The sequence below is a fragment of the Mesocricetus auratus genome, unplaced genomic scaffold, assembly GCF_017639785.1.
Source record: "Mesocricetus auratus isolate SY011 unplaced genomic scaffold, BCM_Maur_2.0 Super-Scaffold_100006, whole genome shotgun sequence".
NCBI lineage: Eukaryota > Metazoa > Chordata > Mammalia > Rodentia > Cricetidae > Mesocricetus > Mesocricetus auratus.
In genome coordinates, this window is record NW_024429190.1 from 74,641,921 (window position 1) to 74,654,243 (window position 12,323).

General features: G+C 39.0%; 1 protein-coding gene across 6 annotated transcripts in view; it reads right to left on the reverse strand.

Moving 5' to 3' along the window:
* Positions 1-12,323, reverse strand: part of Lin54 (lin-54 DREAM MuvB core complex component) — a 63,568-nt gene that overhangs the window by 33,928 nt on the left and 17,317 nt on the right. For 3 of the 6 annotated variants that reach the window (XM_040747505.1, XM_040747504.1, XM_005076360.4), the window contains exons 2-3: positions 9,771-9,823; positions 4,294-4,417 (exon numbers count right to left, since the gene is read on the reverse strand). In XM_040747505.1, the coding sequence (XP_040603439.1) occupies positions 4,294-4,417; positions 9,771-9,791 (145 nt within the window). In that variant the 5' untranslated portion in view covers positions 9,792-9,823. Of the gene's footprint in view, positions 1-4,293; positions 4,418-9,107; positions 9,824-12,323 lie in introns of all 6 variants that reach the window. The other 3 variants (XM_040747503.1, XM_040747502.1, XM_005076358.4) reach the window with 1 other exon arrangement.

The following is a 12,323-nucleotide window of genomic DNA, read 5'->3' on the forward strand; positions in this document are numbered from 1 at the left end:
AAGTTATTCATTTTGAGGAATTTACTAGATTTTCCTCCAGTTAGAATTTATGATTTTCTTCTTCTTTTAAAGAATATTAATTCATTTAGAGGACACCCTGGGTGTGTCAGCTCTCTCCTTCACCACGTGGGTCTCAAGGATTCATCCCAGGTGGGGAGACTTTGTTGCAGGAGACACTGCTTACTGCTGCCATTTTCTTTCCCTTTGAGACAGGAACATGCTGCTGAGTTCTGGCTGGCCTGGAATCCACAGCAACCATCCGGTGGTGTCAGCCTCCAAATGTTGGGCTTAGAGACATGAGCCACCATATTCAGGGCATTTATGATTTTCTAACCTAACCCTTAATCGTATCCATCTTAAACTGCAAATTAAGGAAATATTCAAGTAATGTAATTTTGCCTTGAAATTAAATCCTAAGACTTTTTTGTATGTTTTGGTTTGTTTGGTTTTTTGAGACAGGTACGTCTGTAACCCAGGTTGTTCTGGCACCCACTGGTCTCAAACCCACAGTAATCCTCCTAAGAGGGTGGGACTTCCCCCACACCCCACGAGAATATCACGGCTTTATTGGCCAGTTATGTGTCAGTTCCACATATGACACCATGCCTAGCCAAGGCCAAATTCTAAGAGATCAATTCATTAGTGAATATTTTCACACAACAATAAAATTTAGGACCATGAAGTAACCCTGCATCTTAGAAGCTCTCGTAATACAAACCTCTAATCTCATTAACCATCCCAATAGTCACGTGAGATGATGGTAGTCATATTTTAAAGAAGACAAACAAAACTGGGTGTGGTATCATATACCTGTAATCCTAGCACTTGGAAGACAGGAGGTATAAGAATCAGGTGTTCAAGGTTGGCCTCAACTACACAATAAGCTTTGAGCCCCACCTGAATTAAATAAGACTATGTGTGAACACCCTCTCCCACAAGATGAACAAATAATAGACTTATCCATGATCATGGAGAAAATCAATTCAAGAGCCATGAATTAAAGCCCAATCTTCCATAACTTTTTTTTTTTTTTTTGGTTTTTACGAGACAGGGTTTCTCTGTATTGTTTTGGAGGCTGTTGGTCCAGCCTGGCCTCGAACTCACAGAGATCCGCCTGCCTCTGCCTCCCGAGTGCTGGGATTAAAGGCATGCGCCACCACCGCCCGGCCCAATCTTCCATAACTTTTACATTATACTATTATACTGTCTTTAAGATACACATACTCATTCAATAACACCCACTGACCTAAACAGTTTAACAGCCAAAATAAAAGAACTACCATCAATCTTGTACATACACACAATAAAATTATTCTACCTTTTTAAAGGAAACAAATTTAAACATGCTAGAACACAGATGAACTTGAAGGCTTTACAGTAAGGGAAAGAGCCAGTGACAAAAGTTCAATGTTATACGATTTTACCTGGATAGGCATATAGGATACTCAGAATTTCATGAAGCAGGACAGTGCATGACTGGGATGGAGCAAGGAGGAATGAGGAATAACAGTTTAATGAGTTTAAAGTTTCTCAAGTTGAAAAGTTCTGGATATAAAAAAAAGGGGGGCGACAGCACATTGTGCAATAATGTGACTATATTGAATGCCACTGAGCTAGTCACTTGTGTGGGAAATTTTTAAATATTTACTTATTGTGTATATGCACACAAACCTGCAAGTATGTGCCATGGTGCACATCTGGAGGTCAGAGAACAACTTTTAGAATTGATTCTCTCCTTTAGCATGGTGATCTTAGGCTGCTAGGTTTGCAGCAAGTGCCTTTACCTGCTAAGTCATCTCACTGGGCCCTTAGTGGGAAATGTTTTTAAATAAAGTAATTCTTAAAGAACTAAATGGTAAAGAAGCAAAATAATCACTATCTCCAGGTAGTGGTGGCGTTCGCCCTTAGTCCCAGCACTTGGGAGGCAGAGGCAGGCAGATCTCTGTGAATTTGAGGCCATCCTGGTCTACAGAGCAAGTTCCAGGACTGCCAAGGCTACACAAAGAAACCCTGTCTCGAAAAACTAAAAGAAAAAAATTACTATCAAGAAAAATCTTGGCTGGGTGTTGGTGGCGCACACCTTTAATCCCAGCACTTGGGAGGCAGAGGCAGGTGAATCTCTGTTGAGTTCGAGGCCAGCCTGGTCTACAGATTGAGTTCCAGGACAGCCTCCAAAACAATACAGAGAAACCCTGTCTCAAACAAAAAAAAAAAAAAAAAAAAAAAAAAAACCTTAACTGCATTGGAGGGACAAATAAGGAAACCAGGTACCATAATAGAGTATAACTAGGGACAAGTTATAAGCTAGCTTTTACAAAAAATTAATTAAAGGTAAGTATGTGCCAGGTGTGGTGGTGCACGCCTTTAATCCCAGAGCTTGGGAGGTGAGTTGGAGGCCAGCTTGGTCAACATAGTGAGGTCCAGGTCAGTGAGGGCTACATAGTGAAACCTTGAAAACAAACTACAACAGAAAAGTAAATATATAATAGAAATAATCAAACTCGATGGGAACACATATGAAAACAATTACATGAAGGTGTCTGATTAAACGCCAGGAAACTTCCAATAGGAGTGCCCAAGAGGTGAGATGAGCAAGTTAGTCACAAGAAAGCCACTCCAGGCAAGAGAAATACTGCTAAGCCCTTAGTTCTGAGAGAGCATGATCTAGTTGCTATCTCTTACAAGTTTAGGTTTGGGCTAACCAGAGGCAAAGTGAAAAGGCTATTATTATACATTATATCCTAACATCTACGACATCACTGGTATTTGAATACGCCAAGGTCAAGAAATGAATAAAGCAAAGAATATTTTTAAACATGGATGTGACAAGATTAAGTTTGTATTTTAGAGAAACCAGCTAGCTATCCATAGGTAAATCCATCTTCAATGGACCCCCCCATTTAAAAACAATCTTAGTATATTTTGAAACATAATTAGCTACAATATAAGAATGATATAACCTACTACTTGTAATACAGGACAATTACTTTGGAAAATTAAAATGTGACATATATAAAAATGTAAAGACTATACAGAACTAGTCAAAAGAAGAAATTAAGATGGGCATTATATGGATACTCATAATCCCAGCCCTAGGGAGGAAGACAACTGTGAATTCAAAAACCAGCCTGAGCTACTGAGCTAGCCAGGTCAGTCAGAGCTATAGAGCAAGATCCTACCTCTCTCTCTACCCACCAAAAAAGACGGAAATTATCTCTGCAAACTAAACTTAGCACCAATAATTAAAGTGACACAACAGATATCTATCTCTGTGAATTCTGTCTGCAATTACAAAGCAAATCCATGATTAACTTGCAACATACTATAAATGATCCAAAGACTGAACAATGGCATCCATAGGCATAATCATGCTAACCAGGGAGAACTGTATTGTTTAGGATCTTTTTGGTGTTGTTTTGAATTACTGTGAATTGATACCAAGGTCTTAGATATAGTCAACCTTTCTACTAACTGAACTACATTCCTAAGAGAACACTTGAAGTTTAAATATCCAAAATAACACAGTTACTGGTGATGACATATTTTAAAGTATATAATAAAAAGGAACTGAGACACATTAAAGAGAGTAGTGGTAAATGGAATACAGCTTAAATTCTGCTATTATTTAAGCAACTATTATTTGATAACATGACGATTTTCTGTTTATAAAGAATTGTATGTGGGAGGTGATTCAGCCAGAATTGGGTTATAATTTCCTATCTTGTGTTTTTGTAGATTTTTGGTTTTTGTGTGTATGTATCTCTCTGTGTGTTTTCTTGTGCTTTTTGTTATTTTGTATTGTTTCTTATTCTGGTTTATTTGCTTCTTTGTTAGCCTATTCATTTTCTGAAGAGAAAAAGAAAGAAAACTGGAAGGGGCAGGAGTGGGGATGATCTGGGAGGAGTGATCTGGAGGAGTGGGCATGATCTGGAGGAGTGGGGATGATCTGGGAAAAAGTGGGGATGATCTGGGAAAAAGTGGGGATGATCTGGGGAGTGGGGATGATCTGGGAAAAAGTGGGGATGATCTGGGAAAAAGTGGGGATGATCTGGGAAAAAGTGGGGATGATCTGGGGGGAGTTAGGAAGTGAGGATTCAGGAGGAGTTGGGGGAGGGGAACTATAATTAGAATATATTATATGAAAAAATTGTTTTTAATAAAAGAGTATAAAAATACTAATAAATAAGCTATGATTGCTGCACTGAAAATATTTTATGGCAGCAGAATAGCCTTTTCTAAATCTAAGGAAAAAAAGCATACATATAGCTTGGTAAGACTATAAAGGAATATAACCTGTGATGACTGGTGGTGACACTTGAGTTGTCTGTCCGGTGACTGCTTTACTATTAATTGGTTTTGCAAAGATGAGCTTCGTGATCACTGGACCAGAGGTTGGTGTTCGAGGCTTCTTAGCAATCTGAAATGTATAAATAACTATGCAATAAAAGTTAGACATGATACATACAACAGCAGTATATATAAAGCTAGATTATTTAGTAAATCTATCTATATATTAATATATAAAACTTTTAAAATAAATTCATTCACAAAAATATTATATGATCATATCTATAAACACATGTGTCCTAATGCCTCTAATTTCATAAGTCCCTAGTCTCTCTGAAATATGCAGACAGTGAAAATAAGAGTAAAGTTTAACAATAATAATAATCATAATAATGTTTAATAGTAAACACTATGCACAATGTTATTTTTCCAAATAAGCTATTCTGTAACAAAAGAGTTCAAAACATACAATACAATGAGGCATCGATGCATACATATGCATGACCACATTTGCCTATGATCCGTGATATAAATTATTACATATTACATACTTACAACTACACTTTCTTTCTTTTTACTTTCTCTTTTTCACTTGTTTCGTTGAGATAGGCTGTCATTCAGAAGCTCAGGCTGGCCTGGAACTCACTATGCTGCCCAGGCTGACCTTGAGCTCATGGCAATCTCCCTGCCTCACCCTCCCACGTACTGAGATTATAGGCATAAGCCACCACACCTAGCAGACTTTCAGACACACACACACACACACACACACACACACGCACACACACACACGCACACACGCACACACGCACACACACCAGGAGTAAAGGAAGAAATGAACCAATTGAAGAACCCAATTACAAAAGAGACCTGTTTAGTAGAACAAGGATTTGTAAAAGGCTCTAAAGCATACTTACTGAAATATTATTCGTTGTGCTTTAAACTACTTTTAAGGGATTAGCTGTACATTATTTAATTCATTTCCAATATAAAGTTAAAATATGAGCATACTGCTGACCTGAATTAAAATTTGCCACAAGAGGAAGAAAACAGGGCACCAATGTGGTACAGTTATTTTTTGTTTATTTTTTAAGACAGGGTCATTATTGTGAAGCTAACTAAGGGGACCAGGCTGGACTCAAACTCCCAAGTACTGAGATTACCGGTGTGGGCCTCCATACCCAAGATCAATGTTTTAATGTTGAAACTGTCATAAAATACAAAGACATAGCTGCTACAGGAAGGAGCAGAAACTTAACCTAGCATAAAACTCAAAGTTGAGTGTGTGACAAACACTAAATATTTTCTTTTGGCAGATGTGTATACTAAGACCCTAAAGTATTATTTATTACTGGATATGACTCAAATGAATAAACATGACCAACAGGAAGAATAGCAATATATCAGAAATGGTACTGATCACAGATAAATATCAGTTCTATGTGCTCAAATCACAAACAGCATGCTTACACTCAAAATGTTTACTTTCTAATACTCAGATCATATCAGTGACACAAATACCTCGAAGAGAAAATCATATTTTTACAAACGGATATGCATTAGTGTATAATATACCCAGCTTACAAACCATGACATATCTGAGTAAATCAATTGTACTTTGGAAAGTTGATGCCATCCAGAGACATGAAGGGAGGCACTCTCATTCCCCAAATACTTATTAAGCTCTAAAGCAAAAGGGAGTCTCACAAAGATACATAGTATCAGTAACCACAGAGATACACCACAGAGATACACATAACCTTAGCTATTAAAAGTAAGAATTTATAGTATTTCCCCCTTTCCTGATTTTCACCATTATATGTTTACCAAACAGGAAAAGAATCTAAACAATGGAACCAAAAGCACATTAATTATTCAAATGAACAATCTCATCTTGCTCTTATGGTTGTCTTCCTTTAGTGGAGCACTGCTCAAGATAACAATTCCAGATCCATTAAGGAACCATAGTTAGCTTTGAAACAAGCCCTCACATTGCCTAGGTTAGCCTTGAGCTCCTGATCCTCTGCCTCTACCTCCCAAGAACGGAGATACAGATATGAGCCACCTTAAGTATATGGAAGGCAGGGCTTCATGTGCTCTTGAAAAGGATTCTTTATGCTCTATTTTACTTACATTTTGGTCCAGAGCAGTTTAGGGATCAAGGTGAAAAGGGGATGGCTCCTGGCCTGCGCTCATTTGCTAGAGTGCTTGACTGACACGCACAAAGCTTATCCATGGGTTACAGAACTGACTACTCTTGTAGAGGACCTAGGTTCCATTCCCAGCACCCCCATGAGGCTCACAACTATCTGTAACTCCAATTTCAAAAGATCTGACGCCTTTTGGAATTTGCAGAAACTAGGCACACACATAGTATACACACACATACATAAACACACACACATAAATGCACATTCAAGCAATCTATTCACATAAAAAATTTTAAAAACCTTATAATTTTTAAAGAATTAGTCTCAATAAATTTGTGAAATTAGCAGGTTAAGATAAAATGAAAATAATTAACAAATAAGGTAAAAAAGAAAATCAGTAACTCATGCAAATAATTTTCAACATCGTGATGGACACATCTAGAAGCCTACTGGTAAGGGGTTATGATGTTCCACACTGCTAACTACTTATTGTTCTAGGCACTAGGCACGGCAAATATGGGACCACAGACACCTGTCTGGAATTAACTATGACTACACACCTATCACCAACTGTGCTACAGTTGCCACCTTCATTACTTCTGAACCAGGGTCTCCTTCATTCTTGCCTGCTGTCCACATTCAACAACCTCACCACTCTGACCAAAGGTAAAATGATGCTGTGGACTATCTGGGGAAAAACAGATTTGTATACACATCTGCCTTGAATAGTCTCATTATTATGGGGCCTAATGTAGACAACTATAAATGTGTACTTATTTTTTCTTAGTGTTTTGAAGTTTCATTAGTTGCTTCTGATTTAGAAAGATTTGAGCTTCCTAAAAATCAACTGGATACGTAGAAAATATTCTAAATAGGTTTCCTTGATGTTGTTAATTTTAATTAATTAATTTGCTCTTTGATTGATTCTTTTGAGTGGGGTCTCATTTTAACTATAAATGTGCTGGAACTCATTATGTAGACCAGGCTATCCTCAAACTCACAGAGATCCACCTGCTTCTACATAATGGGTACTGCAGTGAAGACATGCTCCATCACACCTGGCTCTGTTATATGTTCTTTGAAAAAAACATAACTTTCAAAACAAATGGAATCAGGTTTTATAAACCAACAACCATAAAACAACTGAGTATTAAGCCAGAATCTTTCATTGCCAATACTTAGAAAGTTAAAATAAGAAATTAGTGAACAAAAATAAATCACTTATTGAAACAGTTTTTGTACCCTGCTCTCATGTGTGAAAAGAATGACACTTTGATTTCTATCATTGGTTCTTTGAGACCATGATAATGACCCACACTGCCAAAGTCAATCAGAACAGGCTTCAATACTGAGACAGGATACGTCACAGTGATGGCTAGGCTATCTCACTCAAGAGTGCCTCAGCAAAGAAGATGAGGAAGCAAGAAGCAGGGAGGATACAGCAAGTTACATAGCTTGAGAAAGGTTAGGCTTCTTAATGCAAAGCTCCTGAGAATTAGAGTTTCTAATTCTTTCCCAGCAGAGTAACCAAAACTCCTTCCTTTGCTACTTTCACTCATGCCTTCTGGTTTCTTGTTTCTTTCTTTTTTTCTTCCTTCCTTCTTTTATTTTCTTTCCTTTCTTTTTTTCTTCCTTCCTTCTTTTATTTTCTTTTCTTTCTTTTTTTCTTTTGGTTTCCCTATGTAGTCCTGGCTGTCCTGGAACTAGCTCTGTAGACCAGACTGTCCTCGAACTCAGAGATCCACCTGCCTCTGCCTCCCGAGTGCTGGGATTAAAGGTGGGAGTCACAACTGACTGCCTTCTAGTTTCTTTTAGAAGACAGCTCTTCCAAACATGGGATGTACTGTGGTTTCCTTCTCCTAAGTGAATCACTGTATTTCTAAGCATTCTGGTAGCCTGAAGAGACTTTTTTAGCAATAAAAAACCTAAAAATCATGTTGTACATGTATGTTATGTATGTTTAATGTATGTCTTGGTAATCTACTACTTAGGACACTATTCACACTATTATGTACTATTCTGAAGGGTCCCCACTGTTTTGAGAACTGTGCAGTACTACACTGCTTTTTGTTAAATGATCAAGAAGCCATCTTAAGCTAAGGTAAAAACTTCAGAGCGCAAGCTACGTCCAGTCAGTAGGATAGCATAGGGGTGACTGAATCCTATGCTCGGTGCCATTGTATTTACGGCCTTCCTCATACTGCAAACATGAACAATGGTGATGGACAGACGCCGGTGAGCATCAGCATTGCTGCCTCCAAGGGTTCTCAGAACAGCAAAGTTTTCCCATTCTTACTCAGTAATTAACCAAGAAAAAAGAAAGACTGATTATTTGATGGCTTTGCACTAAGTGGGCATCTTTATGCCAACAAAATAATACCCTTGCAGCCAAGCTACCACTATATATAAAATGCTTAAAAGGTTATAAATAAATTTGGTTATTGGGCAATTTAACCAAAATTTAGTTTGCTGTAAGTTTTCTGGCAAAAATTTTCATGAGCATTAGATATATCAAATTTAAAAACAAAACAAATCGACACAGTTATTTTAAAACATTCAGAAGATTTCATTAAAAGTTATGCAATTAACAACCCTATAAACACAACTTTGAGTCAGTTTGATTTTTTTAACATGCACCTTAAGTAATATGCACCCCTTTTTTGTTTTTACCTGTACTGTTTTTAACTGTTGGGTCTGTAACACAGAGGGCTGAGTTGTAGTGTTAATCAGTTGATTTCCTGGGGTCAATGCAGAGACACCAATGACAGGTTTCACCTCTGGCCTCCCTCCAATGGTAACTACTTTAATTTGTTGCGGTGGTAACTTAGCATCTCCTGGCTGGGCCTGAGCTGTAACTTTCTGAGCCTGGGGTAGTTGGCTATGGGGTAGTGCTAAAACAATTGGTGAGCCAGACTTGCCCAAAGTTGTTAAAATTAACTTCTGTCCATCTGGTTTAAGGGTCTGATTGCCAAGTTTAAGATCAGATGTCTGTGAGACTTTGTTTAAAATAATCTGATTGGCTGATATAGTCACAGGAGTCTGAGCACCAAGCTTTTGAAGGCCACTTGGAAATGCTGGTTTCACTGTGGTATTAGACTCTGCTTTGGTAACTGTGGTATTCACTGCAACTTGGTTAGTGTGGGTACTGTACACTGTGATTGGTTCCGTGGAGATGGGCGTGGCTGCAGAGTCACCAGTAGAATTTATGTTGACAATTTCTTCCAGTTCTGTCTCCATGGGAATTGGGGATGACACAATTACAGCCTCAATACTATCCTCATCCACTAAAGTTATAGCAGTGTCCATTATCTCCTCTGGAAGCAAACTATTCACCTCAGCCGGCACCACCTCCATGATCGCTCTGCTTCTAGGAAGATGCCCAGGTGCTGGAAGAAAAGGGAAGCCCGTTACCAGGTTTTTAAGCAGATTTTAAAAATACATTGAAGAAAAATGTAAATGACAAAACCAGTAGTGTTGAAACTGATAAGTAATAAATGAAGGACATTCTGGATACTTATCTACATTTCACCATTTTCACAAATTGTAGCTTTTAAGAATCTAAGATATGGAAATATCTTTAAATCTTCAATGATCTACCTAGGTCCTACATATGGCACTGCCCTGTTTATAAACACCCATTAAATGTTAAAGGAGTTTCTGGATGTATCCACTTCATGAATGGAGATGAAATGGACTATGTGGCCCAAGTCTAATCAATTAAATTCATACTAAGGAAATTTTTCTTTGGAAAGATCTTCAAATCCCCTGCTATTTACAAGTGTAGAAAGCTGGCTCAGCAATCAAGGGCAACTTTTGCTCTTACAGAGGACAGGGTCCAGTTTCCAGCACTCACATAGTAGCTCACAACACTCTGGAACTCCAGTTCCTGACCGTCCAGTGCCCTCTTCTGACTTTGACAGGCACCAGGCACACACATGGTACACATATATACATGGAAGCAACACATACATATAAAATAAAAATAAATACATATAAAAACGAATATACAGCTAGTCCCCATCAAGGAAAAAAGTAGGTCCAGACAAATCAGCTGTAATGCCTTTAGATAAAAGTCATTTAGAACTTCTAATAAACCAGTGAATTCCAGTATCAGCATGTATTAAAGACAGAGCCAAAAGCCGGGCATTGGTGGTGCTCACCTTTAATCCCAGCACTCGGGAGGCAGAGGCAGGCGGATCTCTGGGAGTTCGAGGCCATCCTGGTCTACAAAGCGAGTTCCAGGAGAGCCTCCAAAACAATACAGAGAAACCCTGTCTCAAAAAACAAAACAAACAAAAAAGACAGAGCCAAGTGTTTGCTCGGAGAACTTCAAAACCCTTTAACGCCCAATCGGCAACTCTTCCTCTTCTTGGAGATATGTGATCTCATAGCCCGGATCAGGCTGTCTTAATCCTTCAGCCTCCTGCATGCTAGCAGGTGACATCGCCACACCCCTCAATTTCTTTAATATAGCAAGCACTGAAAACTAAAATGAGCACATATAGCTGGTGTGGATAATGCCTGTAATCTCAGTCCCAAGAAGCTGAGGTAGAAGGACCACATGCCGGGCATTGGTGGCGCAAGCCTTTAATCCTAGCACTCGGGAGGCAGAGGCAGGCGGATCTCTGGGAGTTCGAGACCAGCCTGGTCTACACAGAGTTTTCCAGGACAGCCTCCAAAAGAATACAGAGAAACCGTGTTTCGGGAAAAAAAAGGAGGGGGGGAAGAAGGAGAAGGAGAAGGAAGGAGGAGGAGGAGGAGGAGGAGTAGGAGGAGGAGGAGGAGGAGGAGGAGGAGGAGGAGGAGGAGGAGGAGGAGGAGGAGGAGGAGGAGGAGGAGGAGGAAACACACACAAACACCAAATTGTACTTAGTAGGCCATGGCAAATATCGCTGCTGCCAAAATAAGTCATCAGTATAGAGAACTTACCATGGCAAAGATAGCATAATTTTCCTCCCCAACCCTCTGATGTGTGTAGCATTACCACCTCTATTTTACCCCTATTTTACATATAAAAATGTAGAAAGCTTTAATAACTGCCCAAGACAATTAATGAATGGTAGAGACACATTCAAACTCTGATTTGTATGGTTCCAAAGTTAGTTATTTTAAATGCAAACTTATACAATCATAAACATTGTTTCACTGGTGTTTTTAAGTGAAGACTAAAATAAGTCTAACCCTTCACAGTCAACTCCCTGTCCTGCAAGCCCACACTACATAAGTGCTGTCTATCAGAACAGCTCTGCATTTTTGCTCATACTAGAACTTCATATACAGGGAATCATAGACAGATGTTCCTTGGTGCAAGATGCTGACCCAGAAAACGGTCATAAAATGCCTAAGTCAAATATATAATAAACAACTAGATGGCAGAGTGTCAGACCCCTTGGAGGAAAACACAGGCTGTTGTGGGCCACCCCATACGGATGTTGGGGTTAATTCCAGTTCTCTGGAAGAACAACAGGTACTCTTAACCTTAACGGCTAAGCCTCCTTGCAGCTCTACCTTAGCATGTTGCAAAGCAGTGCTTCTCAACCTGTGGGTCCTAGTGAGTAAAACGGCCCTCTCACAGTTGCTGAATATCAGATCTCTACATTAATATTCATAACAGAAGCAAAACTACAGTCATGAAGTAGCAATGAAAGTAATTTTATGGTTGGGGTCACCAAACATGAGGAGCTGTGTTAAAGGGGCACAGCATTAGGAAGGCTGAGAACACTGTTGTAAAGGAAAACATCTAACACAGTTGAACTACTTACTGCACAGATCTCCCACTTCATACGCCCATCCACTTACTACTGGACATTTGAACTTTCTCAGTTTGAAACTGTTGTGGACAACCCTGCCATAAACATTAGGTTCAAGGTTCTATGGCCATGTCTT